Raw genomic sequence first — 22,839 nt, forward strand, 5'->3', positions numbered from 1 at the left:
CGTTGCTGGGGGGAGAGGATGTACATGTACAATATTCTCTTTTCATTATAAAAATCAATCTTACAGTCTAGTTTTTTATTTTAAAAATAGTTTTCTCCTAGATCTCCCTTGTGCTAAGGTCTTGGTATATACTGTTTAGAGAAAATATTGAAAGAAATGATTAAAGTTATAATTTGAAGAGGAATTAGCTAGGTGCTGCCTCTTTTGTTTTTGGATTGTGTAACCAGAAACTTCTCAAATCCCATAGAATATTTGGGGTAAAGAAATGTCATTGAGCTGGGAACTGTGACACATGCCTATAATTCCAGCAGCTTGGGCGGCTGAGGCAGGAGGATTGCAAGTTCAAAACCAGCCTTAGCAACTTAGCAATGCCCTAAGCACCTTAGTGAGAACCTGACTCAAAATAAAATACAAAAGGGACTCAGTGGTTAAGTGCCCATGGGTACAGTCCCTTGTACTTACCCCCCATGTCATTGATGCATTTGCTTTGCTTAAATAGTGAACCATTCTTGCCCTGCGTACTGAAAGATTTCCTCTTGAAAGAAATTTGACTCTTAACCGAATACTAGTTTGATATTTGACCAATAGTCCAAGAGTTTTAAACTAGTCTTCAGTTTTTAAAAAATATTGTATAAAGTATCCATTTCAGTGAAATTTCTTAGATATAGACATTTGTTTAACCAATATACCATTCAAGACAGATCATTTTCATCACCCCAATCTTTTGTGTCCCCCTTCATGTACATTTACAAGTTTGAATTCTGATATAGGCTTTACAGATGCTTCAAAATGCTCCAAAAAGTGGGAGATTCTGTATGTGGCCCCTGGCCTCATGTGACAGGCCATAGTCAAAATGTGGCCACACAAAAAGTATTTCTGAAATTACTCTTAGGCTATGTTTCTGATATACTGTGAAACCTATAAATTCATATTTAGACTTGGGACCCCTTCCCAAGATATCTCATTATATATATATACACAAATATTCAAAATTAAGAAATTCAGAAGACTTCTGATCCTAAGCATTTCAGATAAGAAATACTTGGTTTGTAGCATAATTTTATCAGTTCTTGAACTTAATATGAATAGAATCAATAAGTTATATTAGTTGTAGACATTCAATGGCAATACAGATTTAAACTTTGGGTATCCTACTATACTCTCACAACACAGATCATTTGAGATACCAGATGTATGAGATTTTTTCCCACACACACCAAGCAAGCAATCCTGTAAACACCAGTTGGGTGTCTCCTAATTCACTTCAGTTCAATTTAATTCCGACACACTCTACCTGAAGAGAACTCCAGATCCCAGAGTCCCCAAATGTGCTACCTCCCTCCCACTTGAGATGTGAATCAATAGGAGGCTGTTTTACCAGTATTTATGACTGCCTGCCTATAAATTAGTGTTCCAATAACCCTTCTCTTCAGGTTTGGTTAATTGCTAGAGTGATTCAGAGAATTCAGGGAAACAGGTTTGCTGGTTTATTATAAAGGATAAAGAGTTTTATAGGATGAAGCATGTAGGAAGGGATGTGGAGCTTGCATGCCCTCTCTGGGCATGTCATTTCCCCCAAACATCTAATTATTTGGTCCAAAGAAACTTTTTGAACTGACCTTTAGGGTAACATGCACAACCCTCAGAAATATGATTAGACAAAAGGGTATGATTAATGCTAACAAACTGACTGGAAAAACTCAGATCTGTCTGTTCAGATTCTTCTAGGCCTCTCTATTCCGTCTGCCTTTCTCCCAGGTGTGGGACAGGGTCCCTTTTGAAATGTTGGGTCTAATGATCTATTATCACAAAAGGTAGATCAGAAAATTACTTTATGGCCAGCCTCAAGACAGAAGAGAAGATTAGAGCATGTTTTTAGTTTCTGTAATGGTCCTTGGGGAGAGAAATCCTAGTTTGTATATCCTGCCTTGGGGAGAAAAAGGAGCAGGTGAAAGGAGGCAGGAAGTGAGAAAGACAGACTTTGCTTCCTGAGCTCTGAAGCACTCTTAGGAATCCCACCAACCTGTGTAGAGGATTGAGTCCAGGGCCTTGTGCATGTTAGGCAAGTGTTCTACCTCTGAGCTATATCCCCAGCTCACTCTTAGGAAGTTACAAAGGCTGTCGGAGCTGTATGTTAGGAACAGTAGACAAAAATAAGAGGGGTGTGTGTATGTGTTTGTGTATTGTAATATCATATAAGTATTTACTTTTATATCTGGCTGATAAACATGTTTCCAGATCTTTCCATGTTTTTAAATATACCATTAATTAATTCATTCTTCATTATTTTTAAGTAGTATTTCATTTTATGTGAACTTACAGTTTTCCAAATGGATTTGGGGATTGCTCAGATTCTTGACTATTTTAAATAAAGCTACTTAAAACATTGTTAAATGAGTCTTTTCTTACGTTGATTACTTTTCAACTCTTTTGAGTTAATAATTAGTGAAACTGAGTGATTACGTAGTTGGGTAAATAATTAGGAGTGAAATTGAGTCATTAGGTAAATGTGTATTTAACTATAAAAGACCTGATCCTTTTACAGGTGATGCGTTCTCACCAGTGGTGTATAAGAGTTCCAGTTTCGTATTCTCACTAACAATTGATGTAGCTCATCTATTTAATCTTAGCCATTCTCATAGATGAAAAGGTGTATTTCATTGTGATTTTAATTTGCATCTCCTTGATGCTAATCTTCCATGTCACTTATCAGTAACTACCCTAAAGTAATGTTTGGATGCATTTAATTACTCAGCAAATAATTAAGTATCTGCCGCATGCTCAATAATATGTCTAGATTTTAGGAGTATGTTTTCACTTAAAATTCAAATAAGTATAAAAAATTAAAGTCCTTACAAGATCTTTTTAATGTTTCATGTTTACATAGTCTTCAGTTTTTATATTTTTGTTGTATTTTTATTAGTACCTCCAGCTAGGTCATGTTTATATAATACGATAGTAGTCATTATCATTAGGTACCTAAAACTTCTTCCTCAGTGTTCATTAGTGCCAGAGGAACATACCTATTTTTGTTGCTCTCATGTTAGATAACACTTGATTTATTTTGGCCAATGACCTGATTATTATGAAAGTCTTAATATTTGTACAATTCTAGGCCCCCAGTAGTCTTCTTGATGCTTTGGAACAACATTTAGCTTCCTTGGAAGGAAAGAAAATCAAAGATTCTACAGCTGCAAGCAGGTACATTATTGTTTGTAGGCAAAGAGTGGGAGTGATTTTTCTGAGGGGTAGATGATCCAAATCAAGTTTCAAGTCACTTTTTTTTCCCTATCTTGATTTAATTATCTATATTATGGGCTTAATTATACTGTCAACCTTAAAGAATTGGTAACAGGATTAAATGTATTAATACATGTTAATTCTTGGAATACTTCCTGACCTTCAATAAATGTCAGTGTCTTTTTAGATGATGACAATAATGCTTTGGTTCAGAAGTGTTTTTATGTCAGCATTCCTCATAAAGATAATGCATTGATTTATATTGTTCCTTATAATTATAATATACTTTATATTAATTTATAATAGGAAAGCTGGAACTTAAACCAAGAATGCCTGACATGAAATTTCATTATCTTTTTCTAATGCCAGTTCACGGGATTGGTTTCTCACACGTCATATTTTAATCAGTTCAAATTTTGCACTAATTTCCCAGTTAATCTAGCAAATTGAAAATAACACAAATCGTCTCAAATCGGTGTTGTGACATGATTTTTATGTTGAGTAATTACTTGAGTAAATCTCATGTTTTCTTATGAAAATTTCCTTTCCACAGTAAAGAATTTAAAGTGTAATGAGAATCTTCCTTTTGTTCTTTTTTCCTAGTAATAAAATTTAAATAGTTTCCAAGAGGAAAAGTCATTAATGAATTTTAATACTTTTTTTAAACCCTGGATTTGCACTTCGAATTTTCTAGTGGGCTTTTGAAGTGCCATGAGAGTCTAAATGTGAAGGTTTGATTGTTTGAGAAAGTAATGTTCACATGTACCACTTTACTTGAAGTATTTATTATAAAAGCTATCATGTTTCTTGGATTTTTATCACAACTATATTACTGTTCCTTTCTCTTCTGAGTTGTATCTTTTAGGTTAAATATTATTGTTACTTTATGTACTTAAAAGTAGAAATTAATGATGTTTAGTTTGTGGTAAAGTCAGGATAGTTTTTCTGGCTAGAATTCTTTTAACACATATTTTTATTTATCTTGGAATTTAACGTTGAGTTTATGGTTTGGATAAATCTTTGATAAAAGGGAAAGGGGGTGTCTTGCTGCGAACCTGCTAATAAGAAATGATGCATTGTGCACACATAATCCATTTGAAAAGGCAATTCTAGTTTGGCAGAAGAGATACCATATAACCTAGTGGCTGGGTTGAAATTGATCTTCTTTTCAAGGAATCTGAAGTCCTCGGGGGAATGACATCTTCAAATGTCGTTATAGGGAAACATACCTAGCCATAACATTACTTAGTGATGCTCACGGTTTGGTGTTCTTATGGAAGCACTGCCCAAAACCAGGTTTAAATTGGCGAAGGATATTTCCCTATGAGAAATGTAATGCTTTTTTCTATCAGGACTTTCCTGGGAATATGAGGGCTCTTTCCCAATTGCATTGGTTCCCTCTCCTTGGGGTTTAGAAGAGGCAGGTTCTACTCTTGTGAATCTTTTCCAAAGTCTAACACTTAATTCTAAGTCAACGATGTTCTAGTTTGCTCTAATCTTGTAGGCCACTAGTTAAAATATTTCATTTGAAGTACAGCTTTGGGTTTGTAAGTTAAGTTAGCAATTAGAACTTACTCATGACAGAGTTGCCAAGAGCATATATGACCTGGATCTAATGTAAATTGTTTGACAGAAAAATCAAATGACCTTTGTCCAATTATCCTAGGGCCACAACACTTTCCAATGCAGTCTCTTCTCTGGCAAGCACTGGCCTATCTCTGACCAAAGTGGATGAAAGGGAAAAGCAAGCAGCATTAGAGGAAGAACAGGCACGTTTAAAAGCTTTAAAGGTAAGTGAGTACATTTTATTTATTTAGAAAAGCAAATATGGGTATTCATAAAGTAATTGAGATGCTACACAAATTTAATAGTTTTTAATTTGTGGTTATCACATGGGTTGAAACAGTCTAATTTTTTATCTGGACAGAATAATGGGTGTTAACTGGAAATACTCTTCTGCTGTCTTTCTAAACAAAATTAGAAAGCACTTTTTTTTTTTTGATGCCTGTAAAAATAAATCTGGTTTCTGAATTCCTTATGATAGTTTCCTTTCTCAACAGGAGCAGCGCCTAAAAGAACTTGCAAAGAAACCTCATACCTCTTTAACAACTGCAGCCTCTCCTGTGTCCACCTCAGCAGGGGGAATAATGACTGCACCAGCCATTGACATATTTTCTACTCCTAGTTCTTCTAACAGGTATGGGGAGAGAGTAAGGTTATCTTTGGTTATTCAGGTACAAAAAATTCTAATAAAAGTGTTGCAGATTTTTTCAGGTTTACTTTGATTTATGAAGTAAATTACTTTGATTATCCCTAAGTTCACACAAAAGGGATGATGCTAAATGGTGTAATTGGTAGAATATAAAATGATATTTCATATTTAGGAAATGGAACATGACAAAATTACCATTTTTACTAATTGGAATATAACAAAAGAAAATCAGTATTTTCTGGGGAAGTCATTGACTCTTTCCAGAAAAGCTATAATTACTTGAATTCTATGTAAATTTAATACACCGTATTGGAATACTTTTCCAGGCCTCTTTAGAAATATGTTGTTAAATGAAGGACATACAATTGTTATCCTACAGAAACTATTCCTCTTTTTGAGGGTTACATCATGGGGCTCCTTTTTTCCCCTTTACTTTTTAATGTTTTAATTTGTGTGTGGGCGGTGGCTCATTAGCAAAGTTTAGCTAGGAAATAACATATCTTTCCAAAATATTTTCCTAGCACATCAAAGCTGCCAAATGACTTGCTTGATTTGCAGCAGCCAACTTTTCATCCATCTGTACATCCTATGTCAAGTACTTCTCAGGTAGCAAGTACATGGGGAGGTAAGCATTAATGATTTCTATTTTATATGTTGTATAAGTTTCTCCCCTCTCCATTGTGTGATGTTTTATTCATTTGTATAGTTTTTGGTTACACTTGATACATGAGAACTTGAGAAATATTAAAGTGGCACTGAACTAATTTTATGGCTTGAAGACATTTTCATTTCATGAATGGAATTTTGGAATTTACATTAATTAAATTATGAAATGATGTTTAATGAAGATGAAATTAAATATAAGAGGCAAGGCCACCTTTCTAAGTATGAAATCATTCTTTCAATGTGAATTTGATTCCATAATCAGAAATTTGCTTTTGATACAGGAAAAAATTTACTTTTCAGGGAAAACCCTCTTCTGTGTCAGTGTATGACAATGTTCTAGAAAAACTTAGATGGTATTATCAGGTAGTCAGGTATGTTGTGACCAGGTATCTCATGACAAACTTTAATGTTGATTTATTCAGACCTGTAAGATTTTGGTACTTATAAAATTTCTCCCTAGCACCAGCAAGAATATTTGCTACCCTTGAAGAGTTCTTTGATTATGAGGTGACCATAGCCTATCATCTTTGAAGGAAAGTGCCTTGTCCATGTCAGTTTCTACACAGTTTTGCTTAGATATCTGGTTTTCAAATTGCTTCTTTGGGTTGTTTTTGGTGCTTTTGTTTGTATATATAAGTATTATTTTATAAATAGTTATTTAAAAATTACTATGAAGGAAAAGGAAGTATTCTAAGAGGGATGGATGCTAAGTAGAAAATGTCTCAAGTTAAATTTTATATTGGCTTACATTTTAAAATCTAAATTGATAGACTTATCACTCATAGCAAAGTTTTTATAGCATTTGAACTAGGTTGTTCTCTTCTTTATTTTAATGATTTGCATTTCAAGAAAAATTTTTTAGTACTTCTTTCTTTCTTTTTATTCCTTTATTTTATTTATTTATATGTGGTGCTGAGGATCGAACCCAGTGCCTTACACATGCCAGGCACTTGCTTTACCATTGAGCCACCACCCCAGCCCTAGTACTTATTTCTTAAAAGTACTGTTTTTGTGTACTATTCTGTAAGTCATGTGAAGTCAGGAGTTTTAAAAATAATTTGTTTATTGCTATATTCCCAGTGTGTAGAGCACTTTTTTTTTTTAAATTTAAGTATTTTTTAAGTTGTTGATAGACCTTTATTTTTTTACATGTGGTGCTGAGAATTGAACCACATACCAGGCAAGTGCACTACCACTGAGCCCCAGCCCCAGTCCTAGAGCACTTCTTGATATATAGCAGGTACTTAAATAAATTCATTTAACAGGTAATTAGTTGACTAAGTGGATATTTTCTCCTGTTCTGGGCAGATTATTTCTATTTTATGGTGTGGCAAGAAACAGTAAAACACTAAAACAGTAGATTTTTAGACTAGTTTTGTGAGTCTTAATGAATTAAAAAAATTAATGCTGAAGACTAGTTAATTTAGCAAAATCTTAAGATCTTGGAGTAATTTCTAAAAATGATAAGATAGCTTAAATTTAGTATTTCAAAAATACTGAAGATTGAACCATAGGCAACAAATTAAGGTTAAGAAAGGAGTTTCTTAACCCACTAAGTCCTAAGGTTTCAATTCTGTCAACATTTCAGCAAAAATTGTGATTTTAATAGGTTGGAAATCAAAATCTAGAGTTTATACATCTCTTTATTTGTTTGTTTTAGTACTAGGGATTGAACACAGTGGTACTTAACCACTGAGCTACATCCCAACCATTTTTATTTTTTATTTTGAGATGAGGTCTCACTGAATTGCTTGAGGCCTTCCTAAGTTGCTGAGGCTGGCCTTGAATTTGTGGTTTTTCTGCCTCAGCCTCTTAAGTCCCTGGGATTACAAGCATGTGTCACCGCTCCTGGCATGTATATGTGTAAATATATATATCCACATATGTTTATTTTCCAAATGCTCTAATGATTTACCATTATTTTTTTTAAAAAAATAGTTTTTAGTTGTTGATGGACCTTTATTTATTTGCTTATTTATATGTGGTGCTGGGAATTGAACCCAATGCCTCACACGTACAAGGCAAGTGCTCTATCTCTGAGTTACAACTCCAGCCCCATACCTATTTGCTTTTATCAAAAGAGTAAACTTCTGAAAACATAATAATTAAATAATAACTTCAAAGTTACCATAAGAGGTATATTTGTTCCTTGGTTATATCCTGATTTTAGGATTGTCAATATGACAAATTTATATGCTTGTTTTCTTTACTTGTGTTAATTGCTTTAGAATTAACATGACCATTTAAGTAGTTTTGACTTTTTTCTATTTCTAATAAACTAAGACTGAAAAGTTATTTTTTTGAGTAGACTAAAATTTTAACAGAAGGCTTAATGAAATTAGTATATTTAGTACTTCAAAGAAACTTAACTGTGAAATTCTTAGTGGTTTTTATCTGGACATACTTAGTTAATTTCAATGAGAAAGTTTTTGGAGTGATTTAACTCATGAAAGTAAACAGACTATATTGTGGGAGAATAATTAAGTACTTTGAGCTTTAAGAATTACTTGGTGTCCTATAAACAAATTATTTCATAATAATCTATGCATAAACACAGTATGTGAAATATATTTAATCATGTCTATTTTTGTTTTCTGTTATTTTGCTTTGTTATTTTCATAAAATTTCCCCTCATATTTTAACATTCAGTTCGCTATGCATGAGTAGTGAGCCCATCAAAAGTCAAAATCAAGAACAGTGGGAACAGAGGCAATAGAAATTGTACTATTATTTTTCTAAAACCTTTTTGTTAACATACAAGGAATGAGCCCTTCAATTTAAGCAGAACTAAACCCTGTCTTGACTTACACATAAAGATACTTGACTTCTAAGTTGGTCATAATTTTAGGGTTTTGACTTCTACATGACTAAATAACTGAAGATTGTTTGAAGCCAAGAACTTTCAGATTATCATAAAGAAATTTAACATATGAAAAGATTTCATCATTTAAAGTATTTTGAAATTAGCCATTTATCTGAACACTTTAATATATAAAAGTTTATATCATGCTTTCTGCAGCATGTGACAAAAGTATGATTTTTTAAATAATCCCCGAATCTTGTTCTGTGCTTACTTTGCTTTTATTAGTTAAATATGCATGTTAATAATAGAACGAGTATTTAATTAATTTCTTATCATAACTATTTTATCATAAGCATTTGTATTCCTAGACTTTGTATGTTTTTAAAAAATATTTATTTATTTTTTACTTGTGGTTGGACACAATACCTTTATTTATTTATTTTTATGTGGTGCTGAGGATTGAACCCAGGGCCTTGCATGGGTTAGGCGAGCACTCTACCGCTGAGCCACAACCCCAGCCCAAGACTTTGTATATTTATATGAGAAGATAAATTAAGCTTCCACCTGAAAATGAAAGAGAAACACAAGCTCCCCTGTTCCCTTGTTTGCATTGTTAGGGAGGCTTTGATTTTCAAGAAATGGTCAGGAGTCTAAACAAGCACTTGGTGTTGAATACTGATATTCCAAAAAGATTTAGGTTTTTATTACTCAGAAAACTTTGAGTTACAGTGCATCTAAAAATATACAATATTATCAGCTCAGTGCACTTTTGAGTATTTGAAGCAAGATTTAAAATTTATATATATATAGTTGTAGGTGGACACAATACCTTTATTTTATTTATTTATATGTGGTGCTGAGGATTGAACCCAAGGCCTAGGTTCAAACCTAGGCGAGCACTCTACTACTGAGCCACAGTCCCAGCCCTAGGATTTCAAAATTTAAGTGTGAAAGAATTATCCATTCTGAAGTTTCATTTGCTTTATTTTTAACTGGCATGAAGCACACAATACTTAATTAAAAAATTCAGTTTCATTTGTAAATATAGATTATCAAGCGTTTAAGACCCCAAGGCTATATATAATATGACCATGGTGTTATTTCAGTCCTTGTTTTAGCTTTTTAAAATTATTTTTCCATGACTCTAGTAGCCATAAAATTAAACTTTCATGTGAATAATGATTCAAAAAATGGACAAAATTATTTTTTTAAAGTTTAGGAGATTTAGAGTTTCCAGTCTAGTAAGTAAATAAGTTGGAATAACTAGAACATTATTATCTTCATCTTGAACAATAAAAAATAAAATATAAATTTATAAATAATTATTAATTAAGTATTAATAATAGATTACAATGATATAAAGTTCCTATATAATATTTTATCAAGTAGATTAGAAGCTGGTTTTTCTTATTGTCTGATTGATCTACAGTATAATGCATTTGTACGTGTTTCTGCATATTCATCTCAGATATCTGTTTCACATAATAGAAAATGATTAAAATTAGGTGCTTAGATAAAATGGTATTAATCAATTAAACAGCAGATAACTGGTAACCATTACTAAACATGTCTTTTCTCATGAATCAATGGATCTGCTATAGAAATGCAATTTATTCATTTATTTATTTATGTATGCATGCACATTTGTACTGGGGCTCAGACCCAGGACATTGCACATTCTAGGCCTAGAATGTCACCAAGCTACATCCCCGGCCCTGTTCTTTTTATTTTAATGACTCCTGTCATTGTTTGTTTGTTTGTTTTGTTGTTGTTTGGGGTTTTTTTGGCTTGGAAGATTAAAGAGATGTTTTATAGTATTTTGTCCTTTAAAACTCCGTGGCATTATTAAGTTTAAAATAGTACTTACCGTCCAACTGGTCAAGTCTAAACTTAACGCAACTCCTTTCTTATGCAAGGAGCAGTTAGAATAGATACCATTGCCTTTTTATGTTAGTATAAAAAACCCAGTTTTTTATATCTGCTTCTTATTGTTTATTTCTGAGTTATTTTTTCTGATTCTTTATCCTGTTGTTTCATTTACTGGGGAGTAGATATAGGAAGGAAGACAATGTTAAAACATCATTTGAGTTTGAATAGCATAATCAGCATACTTTTGAGAAGTTTATAGGACTTCATAATATATAAATATTACAGTTTTATTAAAAAATATGTGTTATGCAAACCCATGACCTCAGTGTTTTCTTAGTATTTTCCTCTTTCAAATAGTCATGTTTAGGGTTTTGGAACATTGAATTTACTTGACTGAATAACTCTAACTTTTTGACTTTAAAGGAAGTGTCTGACATATTGTAGTCAGTGAGCTGATCCTTAGGTCATTGCTGCCCTCTTGTCAGTTATTCAGTCTTAAAAAAGTGAAATACAATGCCTACTACTGGAAGTACCGCTGTATTCTTCAGTGAAGGTGAAGAACTTGACAAAAATAGACAAGAAGCTTCTACTGGTTAAAAGTGTAGAATTCTTGTTTTTAATTTATAAAATAGAAAAAAAAGTCTTTTTAAACTTTTTTGCTACTCTTTTTCTTCTCTCTTTAGTTCACTCTTCAAAGCTTAAGAATATAGGTAAATGAATTTTAGTTGTTAGAATGATTATGATGAATGAAGTATAGGTACAGGAAATCTGATTCTAGAATAACTTTAGATGTAGGATTTGATTACAGTAATTAGTATATTAGTCCTATGATGAGAACATTGCTTTTGATCTTCCATCAAAAAATCATTTGAAAGACTCTGAAGCTCTTAGCTACACCTTCAAAGCTATTGCCCTCTACTAAATGGGCAGTCTTTCATCTTTGTTCCTAAATGTCAAAAATCTCTTTCTCCATCCTTAAATTTTTTTCTTCATTTTAATATTTTATTTCCTACTTCTCAGCTGGTACAGGAAATACTGCACATACTATAAATAGCCTCTTATCCCTAATTTGAAATTATTACCCTTCTTTTGAAAGTTTACTTATACCACACATATACCAATTGTTTGTGTCAATTATTTGAGTAAACACAGCTGTGCAACCAAAGCCAATTCATTGTCACCTAGGACAGGGAAGGTGGGTCAAGGTGAGTGGCTCTTTTATGGAAACATCTTGATTATTCTCGTTTAACTGTTGGCTTTCTAATGTTGGGAGAACAAATCCTTAACCTGCTGCTGTTGTTAATGGACACATAAATGTTTTTTTTTTTTCCTTTCCCTAAAGATTCCTTTTAAAATATGTTAAATGCAATTCTTCCATTAGATGTGTTTGCATTTAAATTAATAAACAGTAATATAGCTACTACTTTTCACTTTGCATCTTTTGACTAATTGCAATACTAATTTATTTACTTCCTTTCTTCATTTTGCCGTAATACATTTGGACTGCACAGATCCTTTCTCTGCTACTTTAGATGCTGTTGATGATGCCATTCCAAGCTTAAATCCTTTCCTCACAAAAAGTAGTGGTGATGTTCACCTTCCCATTTCTTCAGATGTATCCACTTTTACTACTAGGACACCTACTCATGAAATGTTTGTTGGTAAAGTACCATTTAACATTTTTTTCCAATTCATGTTTATACTGCCTAAGTATTTTTAATGTATCCATTAATACTTTTAAAGCACTGCAAAATCACTTTGGATTTTAACATCAAGTTGTAAAATAAACAAAAAAGCAATAATAATGTAATAATGTAGTGGGGTTTTTAAATAAACACTAGTGTCCCTAATTTTATTTAATATAGGTTTTTTAAAAAAAATTCCTTTGATGTTGAACCCTTTTAAAGTGTTTTATTCTCTGTGAAATACTCCAGCTGTCTAGCATCACAGGGAACATCTTCTTTATTAGGAGCCGATTATAAAGTAAAACCTTTGTGCTTGGGAGGATGTTGGAAATACTCTTAGTAGTGATCTTAACCATTTTTTTTAAACTGTTTCATATTACAATTTTATATTGTCTAATCCATATATACCCCTTCATCCCAGTCTTAGGGTTTCACATTATTGTTTGCCTGGAGACAAGTGAAAAGTAGAAACTATGTGGTGTGTTTTAACTAATAAAGTAGAAAAGTGATTTGACTTGAATAACCTGTGATTGCAGTATAAAAATCCATAAAATGGCAGTTTCATACTTGAGTTATATAGGGAAAAGTGAATTTCTAAGTATATACTAAAGCAGAATTAATTCTGTTTAAAAAAAGAAAAGGCTAGCTGCTCTCTTCAAGATAGTGAAACTCTAGTTATTCAGTTCAGAAAAAAAACAGTTTAAGGTGATATGAATTTGAATATTTGATAAAATAACATGTGGAAAGTCATTTTGTTCCCTAAACAGATCATGTGGGTACATTCAAAATATTCTGTTGGATATGTATGAGAGAGAGGGAGGAATTAAGTAGAACGTTAATAGGGGAGTCCAGAGAAAGTTTCAAGTTAGGTCTAACTATATATATATATAGCTAGTCTAAAGCTCAATCATATATATATATGTATATATATATAATATATGTATAATATATATAAAGAATATATTATATATATTTATATATAAAGAATAATAATCAATTGGAGTAATTCCTTCTTGTTATTGTAATACAAAACTGTTAAGCCCTGTTTATAGGATTATTAACAACCCAGAAAAATCAGGGAATAGCTGTATATCTCAATATCCTCCACCCCCGCTAGAGGAAGACATGTATCTGATCATATGGTGCTCAGTGTAATAGGTAGCTTGTCCTCGTGGAAGCTGTAAGAATATGAATTAATTGTAAGTCAAAGAGTGGGTTTTAGTCCTAAGTATGCCATATATGTGAGTGTGACCTTGTCTAGGCTTCCTTCCTGAACTGTAAAACTAGACTAATGAAGATAGATTAGTATTGGCTAAAAAGTAAATTCTCTCTCTCCCAGAGCATCACACACAGATATACACTTCCAGTTTAGTGAGATATGGTCTCACTGAGGCTGACCTCAAACTTGAGATCCTCCTAGTTCAGCTAGCTGGGATGATGGGCATGAAACACTGCACTTGGCCTTTATGTATTTCTTTTTTTAATAAGCTAGGATTGGTGTGTGAGTTTTTGTTTTTTATGTTTTTTAATTTGATGCAAACAGTAGTTTGGTCCTCTCTCCTCCTCTTCTTCATCTATAGTATGGAGTTTAGGTTCTTTTTTTTAGTATGTTCTAATTTAAAGAACCCTAGATGCTTGGTCTCGCCCTTTTTTGTTTTATTTTTTATTTTCTTTCTTTACTTATTCCATCCCTTTTTTAACTGTTCCTTCTCTTTCTTTTTCTTTCCTCCCTCAATCACTCCCTCGCTTCCTGCCCCCACCTGGCCCGCCCTAATTATCCCTTTCTGCCTTATATACCCTGTCAGAATTTTTTCTGGCATTTAAGCTTATCCTAACACTAGCTTTATGTCACGAGACTTCTATTGTAGGCTGGCTTATTTGGAGGTAGGTAATGGTATCTTGAAAATTTATCAATTTATTTATGCAGGAGATACTCCCCCACCCCACCAAAATGAGTTTTTTAGAAATTTCTCAAGAAAAAATATTTACTTTTCAATAACGCATTTTTGGCTAATTTTGTTTTCCTTAATTAAACACATTATGGTGGTGTTAATAGATGCCTCTGCTTTAATTCAGACTGAAGACTTGTAAATTTTCTGAAGAGTATAAAACATTTTAATATTAGAAGCTGTGGAATTAAAGGCTCTTTGTATATTCATCAGTTTTCCAGATACATTATTGGCCAGTGGTAGAGCACTGCAGTAGTTATCAAACTTCAAAATTCTGCGTGTGTGTGTGTGTGTGTGTGTGTGTGTATATCTTTATTTAAGCTGGTGTTAAAAGTATAAACAGCCCAAGTAAAAAATTAGAGTTCTTGGTATTAAGAATTGGACATAGTTGAATATATTTAAAAACAGAATTCATAAGGACATTTGATGGAAAAAGTATACTTGGGGTCTAGCAAACTTGAGTTTGAATTCCAGTTCTACTTCATTAACTTGACTTGAATTTAAGCAAGTATTTAACCTTTATAAGCCTGTGAAAGTTGGTATAATAGGGTTTTACAGTATTGTCAGAAGGTTTACATACATAACAGTTGAACATCTAGCACTATGCCTGGCATATTGCAATATTATCATAAAACCAATACTACTAAAATCATCTTGTATGTGTGGACTGCTTTATTTTTTGAATGTACATTTTAAATTATTCATCAGATATAATCTTAAACAGTGATTATTTTTGCATTGCTTTTACATTTTAAAATTACCCAGGGTTATTTGCTTTTTTGGTTCAGCATTAACAAAGAAAAGCTCAAAATTCATAAAACTTGTCATTTAAAAATTTTTTTTAAAGATGTTAAGGACTATTATTTTATTCATTTATTTATATGCAGTGCTAAGAATCGAACCCAGTGCTTTTAACATGCTAGGCAAGTGCTCTACCACTTAGCCACAACCCCAGCCCAAAAAACTTGTCATTTTTAAAAGAATTGTTACAGCTATAGTAAATTTTGCTTTTCTACTTAGTAGTTAATATAAGGTGAATCCCTAAGTTAAACTGAAACTCCAGGTAGGTCCTACAATCAAACAAATGGGATTTCAAGGCTTGATTCTACCAGTTATTATATCTTTGACCTTGGATAAATTGTTTAATCTCCTAATTTCCTCATGTATAAAATGGGGATAATAATAATAATTATCTCAGAGTTGTTGTAGGGTTTTAATAATGTCCCGTTTATAAAGCTTTTGCATAATGCTTAATAGTGTTTAATAAGTGGTAGCAGTTACTTTCACAAACAAATATAAAGCCTAATTTATTAAGAAACTGCCACCAAAATTTATTAATAGCCTAGCCAAATTTTCTTTAAAGGTGTTTGAAATGCCTTTCTGCCCCAAAGCTTGTCGTTTGTGTGCTTTTTTGTTAATTTATTATTATCCTCTTGAGATATACTCTTCAGGGTGGTGGTTTCCAAATATTACTATTTGGTTGCTGATCATTGACAATTTTCACTGGGCTTTGTGAAACAAAAGATGAGCATGACAGTGCAGTTATTATTTTATAAAGTTAACCTTAATTCAGAACTCCATCCCTTCTCTAAATTTTGCTTTTGCAATAGTGACTTTCCTTTTTTGGTCTTTATTTTAAGTAGCTTTAAAAATTTAAAAGATGGCAAAGTGACAAAGATGTGCTGGGAGTGTAGCTCAGTGCTAGAGCACTTACCAACTATGCACAAGACCCAGTACCACCCAATTTTTTTTTTTTTTTTTAAGTAACAGAGACCTTTAAATTGATGATGTTCATTGAAGTGACAGTGCAAAACTCTTATCTTGAAGGTGTGTGCTACATGTATTCATTAATTATTTGGAAGATCGTTACCTTGGAAATAATTGCTTGCTTCCCTGGTTGCTAATCAGCTATTATGATTACTTAAAATTTTTATTTTTACGCTTTTCCTCTGTCTACATAGAGATATTTTTAAACTTGAGATATATACTCTGGATTACTTTATATTCTTCTAACCATTTGTCTTTTTAGGTAATAATACTGTACTTTCACAGACTGATGCTCCTAGGGACTTCAGGAAATGGTTCCTCTCTGTGTAGGAAGTAATTAAGTTATTTCCATATTTCTTGAAAGGATAGGCTCGTTTTTGTTACATCAGTCACATTCCAGAAAACTGGAACATTATAGCAGGAGAAAATAGAAGTTTTATATATTGGCCTAGTTTTAAATTTTTGTTGCTTGTATGATCTAAAGATAAGTGATAATATAAGCAAGATTATTGGAGTGCTTTAAAAAAACAGTATGATAATTCTTGCAGTGTGATGCTTATCACATGAGTATGAAAGTAAGCATGATAGATTTTTGTCTTTCTTGAGTATATGTATTGATTCTTTATGTAAAATCCAGTAAGCCCATGGTATAGTTACAGGTTACCCATTTTAATATGTTGTTAAATCAGTTAATCTTGGATTCTAAGATCATTTTAATGAATTGTTAGAAGGTTTACATATTATTTTGTATTTGATAGTTTTTTGAATAAAGAATAGCTTAAGGGTTGAAATAAGAGCAAAACTGTCCAGTCTCAAAAAAAATTGTGTCCTACATAAGATTTATTATATGATCTAATATGCTACACTTAAAATAGTGTCATTGATGTGGATGTACCACCTTGAATCAGCGGCATTATTTGTTTTAATATATATTTTTTAGTTGTAGTTGGACACAATACCTTTATTTTATTATTTATTTTTATGTGGTGCTGAGGATAGAACCCAGTACCTTGCATGTGCTAGGCAAACGTTTTACCTCTGAGTCACATCCCTAGCCCGAATTGGTGGTATTATTGTTAATAATTAATTATGGTTTTCTATATGTTTGAGGACTCTTGAACTTCTTAATCCAAATCTCTTCCTATATTTTACATTTTTCTTTAAAATGAGTCTTTCGAGTATGACATAACATCATTTTAGTTTTTTACATTTTGGTGGTATACATTGAGAATTTAAAGTAAGATTTAAACTAAAAGTCCCTTTTCAGAAATATGGAAGAAGAAAGAACTTGTGTTTAGAACTTGCAAAAGTTTAACTTCTCCTTAATGATGTAAATGCTAAACTTCTAATATTAGGTGGTGTTTTGTTTACTTTCTAATTTCAGAGAGTTTAGAGATAGAGAAGGGATCTTAGGAGCCATTTATTACTATATCCTATGGGGCAAAAGAATTTATGTTTTGGGATCCTTGCTAGACTGCTGTTTATTTGGATATACTCAGTGATTCACTTTCTCAAGTCATGTGACAGTCCAGGTACCTTGACATAATTTTAATTATTATTTTCAGCTTCTAGAAATTCAGAATCTCAATTCAGAAAAAAATCTCATTTCAGAAAAAAATACAGTCTCACAGTCAAAAATCTTAGATTTGTTATTTCATTATGAGCTGGCCTTAAAAATAGCATTTATTTGCTTATTTCTACTAGCATCAGTGTAACAGGCAAGAAGAACAAGTTATTCTGATTATGGATTGGTGTTTTAGGCTAGAGTTCTATACTTATCAACCCTACTTTGGAAAGTAGTAAAGTTGAAGTTAGACTGTGGTTGGACGATTGAAAGTAATTTATCTTTTTTCTATAATATTACAAAAACATTAAACACAGGTGAACATGTGGATTAGTGGGTTGCAACTTTCAGAATTTGACTTCTCAGATGAATTTAAACAAATATTTAGCTTTTGATTAAATGTTGGGAAAAGAAAGAAGAAAAGGTGAAAGAGAGATGAAAGGTAGGTAGGTGGAGAAAGACTTTATCTTGGGGGATATTCATATTTTTGAAAAAAAAAAACAACAGAATATGGTCTCTTACATTGCTTATATATTCTCTTGTAAAATCTTAGAATTTTAGAATCCTTAGTGTTTTATAAGCATACAAAATTAAGGTGAATGATAAGCAAAGATTTTATTTCTCTAATGAAACTAGTTCAACATCAGTTGCTCATTGATTAGTTTTTTTTTTTTCTTTCAGTGCTGGGGATTAAACACAGGGCCTCACGTGAGCTAGGCAAGTGCTCTACCACTGAGTTATATCCCCAGCCCTGTTTTAGTTTACTGTGTGAGTGGATGGTTTTTGGTAGGGACAATGTAATCATCACCCCCGCAAAAACTGTAGTTGTATAGAATACATTTTGCTTGAGGAGTTAGCTTTGTTTTTTGTTTGGGGAATTTATTGCTTTTTCCATTCTGTTATCAGTATTAAAGACCTTTAAATGTGGATTTAAATTCAAGAATTGAAGTGTTTTTGTTTTCCATTTTGGTTTTTCTCAGGATTCACTCCTTCTCCAGTTGCACAGTCACATCCTTCAGCTGGCCTTAATGTTGACTTTGAATCTGTGTTTGGAAATAAATCTACAAATGTTATTGTAGATTCCGGGGGTAAGAAAATATTTTTATTAAAAGTATTATAATGTCCTAATTTAGATTTTGTGCAAGGAAAGATAAAGATAATGCTGCTTTTAAGCATTTATAAGTAGATTACATTGGAGAAGCCTATGAAATTGCCCCACCTTCCTTCAGCCACTAGGTAAGAATTTCAAGGAACTGTTATTTGATACCTTTTTATTGGTGGTAATTTAGACCCTGGAAATTTTGTCACACAGCAAAATTAGAAAAAAATATTTCTCAGTAAAAAGCCAAGTTGCTAATGATTATTATGTATAGAGTGCTGTGCATTTTTAGTTATTATAATTTATAATATAATTTATACTTTATTATAATTTATACTTTATTGAAATGAATAATAACTTTTTTGTATTGCAGTGTATGAAATTGGTTGTTTTAGAAATGGAAAATACAATTTGTATAATACCTTAACTTGTAAATAGTCTATATATAGAACACATTAAATATTAGGCCTGTAGAGTGTAGGAACATTTTTTTTTTATTTAAAGGGTGATTTTTTTATTATAGTGTACTCACTCATTTGTGTTAAAAGAATTTATAAATCTATAGGACAAAGTTTGCACTTGTGCTTATTAATACATTGTTAATCTGGAGTTTATAAAGTTCCTATGAAAGGATTGGTTTAGTAGTAGAGTGCTTACTACAATGGGTTCTATCCCTGGTACTGGAAGAAAAAAAGAGTTCCCGATATTATTCTTAGCATGAGATGGCCTTTGATTATGATTAGTTGTTAAAATTTATCCATTTAAAGAGAATATAATTGATGTATTCCTAGTTATGTAATGTTCAATTTGTTATTATCCATAAAATAAGAAGCAAGTTTGTATGTATGGATTAAGGATTTATTTTTTGTATATTATACTTTTTCCTTATGATTTTAAAAATATTTTTATTAATTAATTTTTATGTGGTGCTGAGGATTGAACACAGTGCCTCACACATGATAGACGAGCACTCTTTCACTGGGCTACAACTCCAGCCTTTATGATTTTTTTTTTTTTTTTTTTTTTTTTTTTTTTTTTTTTTTTTGTCCTAGTGGGGACTGGACTCAAAGGTACTTTACCACTGAACTACATCCCCTGTTCTTTTTTAATATTTTAAAATTTGAGATAGGATCTCACTATAAATTGCTGAGTCTGGCCTTAAACTTGGAATTCTCCTGCCTCAGCCTCCTTAGTCAGTGGGATTCCAGGAGAGAGCCATCATGCCAGCTAAGATATATTTTCTACTTATATTGTTATATAATTGAGGGTTCAGAAAATTTTGCCAGGAGAAGGGGCAGAATTATATTTCATTTCTTACCCTTTTTTTTATCCCCTTTATTCATCTTTTTTTTTTAGTTGTTGATCGACCTATATTTTATTCATTTATTTATATGTAGTGCTGAGAATTGAACTCAGTGCCTCACACGTGAGGCAAGTGCTCTATCACTGGGCCACATAATGCAATTTTGTCATAACACATTAAATGACTTCTGTCAAAGCAAGAGCAGCCTTCTCAGCCAGTTCACTTTGAAATAGTAAACGTCTCTTTTTTCCTTTTGAGGGCATTTACTCATGCCCATTTTTGGGGGAGAACATTTCCAGTGATCAAAGAAGTAGAAAAGGCAAAGACCTCCTTCAGAAAGATGTAGCACCATAAAGTTCCTTACAAATCCTATTTCATTTGTTTGTAACTTTAAGGCTTTGATGAACTAGGTGGACTTCTCAAACCAACAGTGGCCTCTCAGAACCAGAGTCTTCCTGTTGCCAAGCTCCCACCTAACAAGTTGGTGTCTGATGACTTGGATTCATCTTTAGCCAACCTTGTGGGTAGTAAGTAATCTTGGATTCTTCAGTCATCTTTTAAAATAAGTTATTTTATTAAAATGAGTCTGGTTTTAAAATGCTTTATTTTTCTCCATTTCTAGATCTTGGCATTGGAAATGGAACCACTAAGAAGTAAGTGTTTTATGTGTATTCTTTCCCCATGTGTCATTTAGAAGTTGATTTGGCTTTCATCTCAAAAGTATGTATAGAGATGTCAAGTCTGCATTGTAAATGCTCTGTTCAGTCTGTTTAGTATAGAACCTTTAAAATTATACATTTAATATTCTCATTTACATTTATTTATTTAAAGTGATGTAAATTGGAGTCAGCCAGGTGAAAAGAAATTGACTGGAGGATCTAACTGGCAACCAAAGGTTGCACCAACAACTGCTTGGAATGCTGCAACAATGGTGAGTTGGAAAAGCTCCTGGTATGAATGTTTAATTTAAATGTGCAACTTGAAAATGTTTTTAAAGTGATAGGCATAAATGGATAGTTATTGAGTTTTAAATAGATAATTTGTATTTCCTTGGAAGCTGTTTGACTATGTTTGTCATGTACATATTTAAACATGTATTTAAGGGTCACTTTGTGCTAGGTCTCATTCTAATAAGTAATGTGTGATTTTTGCTTAGTGTTTATATGAACCCTCTATAGTAGGAATTATTATTTCCCCCATTTTATAGATGAAGAAACAGAGGCACAGAGTTACTAAGAAATATGCTCAGGGTCAAAGAGTTCTTAAATGATAGAGTGCATTTTTAGAACCCAAGAAGCCTGGGAGTTGCAGAACATTTGCATTTGAGATACTGCTGGTCTCTAATTTATTACTTATTTGTCTGAATATAAAATCTTTATTTTTCTTCAGATCTCACTTTTGGTAAAGGAATGACTTGTTTGGTTTGTTTTTTCTTTCTTTCTTTTTTTTAAAAATAATGTCATAATTTATAGAGTTGATTCTCATTGTTGATAGCAGTTAAATATTTACTGTCACCCTGAATACTGAACCATTGCTAGGGGAAGTTTATACATATCTACATTTATCATACAGATTTTAATTGTAAATCCTAAAAAAAAGAAAAAAAAAAAAGCCTAAATCTAGTCAATTCTGTTTTCCTTTCTTTACAAAAAGAATATGAAGTCCTAAAGTATGAGTTCACAACATCATTAACTTTGAATTCTAGCCCTATCCATCTGACCCCAGAACTAGAGCTTCTTGCACTGTACTGGACTGTTCTCTACCTTCTCCATCCTCTGTTAACTTCATGAGAACTGAAACATTACAGAGCATTCTTCCCCTTTGCTCCTCTCAGCTGGAAGAGGTGCAACAGGATACTCAATTTTTATGCCCCTTTGCACTTGTATGGCTAAGAATGACTTTGAAAGCCCAATGAATTTTGATTTGGGCATTTTATATTTTATCAGTTGGCAAATTTGCAAATGCTAAATACATAAGTAATGAGGTTTAATGGTATTTGCTGATTATATACTCAGTACCTAGTACTGAAGAGATTCTAATAATGGTTTTAAACTGCTGTAAGGCATGGTGTGCCTAGAATAGCTTGTGGCTATTTCCTTATCCTTGGCCAGCTGTTATCTTATAATCCACAGGTCTCCCTCAATCAGAGAAGAGCATACTCCTTCTCTTTCTTATGGAAACCTTTGAAGCATGCATTTTTCTAAAGTGATGTAGTAGCAGTGTTTTGATAAAACAGGCTACACATCATAGCCTTCCTTTTGTTATTAGAGATCTCCATTGTCCTTGTTATAGCATATTTCTTGTTTTTAAATCCCTTCTAGGACGTCACCCTGTTTGCCTTGGATTACTGAAATTGTCTTGGGTCTACTATTAAAATTAGTAGGGATAAATTAAAAATATAATGTGTTGATAAACTTTGGTGTGACATTACTTAGAGTCTTATTAGCTTCAGGCTTCATAAAAAGAGAATATACTGAAATTTAGCTCCCTTTTTATGGCACTAATTTTTCACAGATAGTTGTCACTACCATCATTAAAAATACCTGGCATTTAACTAGTTTGTTTTTATGTACATATACCCAAGCACATATACATACTCTATTTTAAGTTTATAAGTGGTGCTATTTGGGAAGACTGAAAGTATATCATCCCAATTTTAAGTATAAAATTGTTTTTCCAAGT

General features: G+C 32.3%; 1 protein-coding gene across 21 annotated transcripts in view; it reads left to right on the forward strand.

The window, feature by feature from the left end:
* Positions 1–22,839, forward strand: part of Picalm (phosphatidylinositol binding clathrin assembly protein) — a 98,847-nt gene that overhangs the window by 58,845 nt on the left and 17,163 nt on the right. For 4 of the 21 annotated variants that reach the window (XM_015477334.2, XM_015477337.2, XM_048787948.1 and 1 more), the window contains exons 9-17: positions 3,116–3,201; positions 4,907–5,030; positions 5,301–5,437; positions 5,974–6,077; positions 12,302–12,451; positions 18,736–18,843; positions 20,553–20,684; positions 20,780–20,810; positions 20,989–21,088. In XM_015477334.2, the coding sequence (XP_015332820.1) occupies positions 3,116–3,201; positions 4,907–5,030; positions 5,301–5,437; positions 5,974–6,077; positions 12,302–12,451; positions 18,736–18,843; positions 20,553–20,684; positions 20,780–20,810; positions 20,989–21,088 (972 nt within the window). Of the gene's footprint in view, positions 1–3,115; positions 3,202–4,906; positions 5,031–5,300; positions 5,438–5,973; positions 6,078–12,301; positions 12,452–18,735; positions 18,844–20,552; positions 20,685–20,779; positions 20,811–20,988; positions 21,109–22,839 lie in introns of all 21 variants that reach the window. The other 17 variants (XM_015477335.2, XM_015477338.2, XM_048787949.1 and 14 more) reach the window with 6 other exon arrangements.

This window comes from Marmota marmota, unplaced genomic scaffold (assembly GCF_001458135.2).
Source record: "Marmota marmota marmota unplaced genomic scaffold, marMar, whole genome shotgun sequence".
In the NCBI taxonomy this organism is placed as follows: Eukaryota; Metazoa; Chordata; class Mammalia; order Rodentia; family Sciuridae; genus Marmota; species Marmota marmota.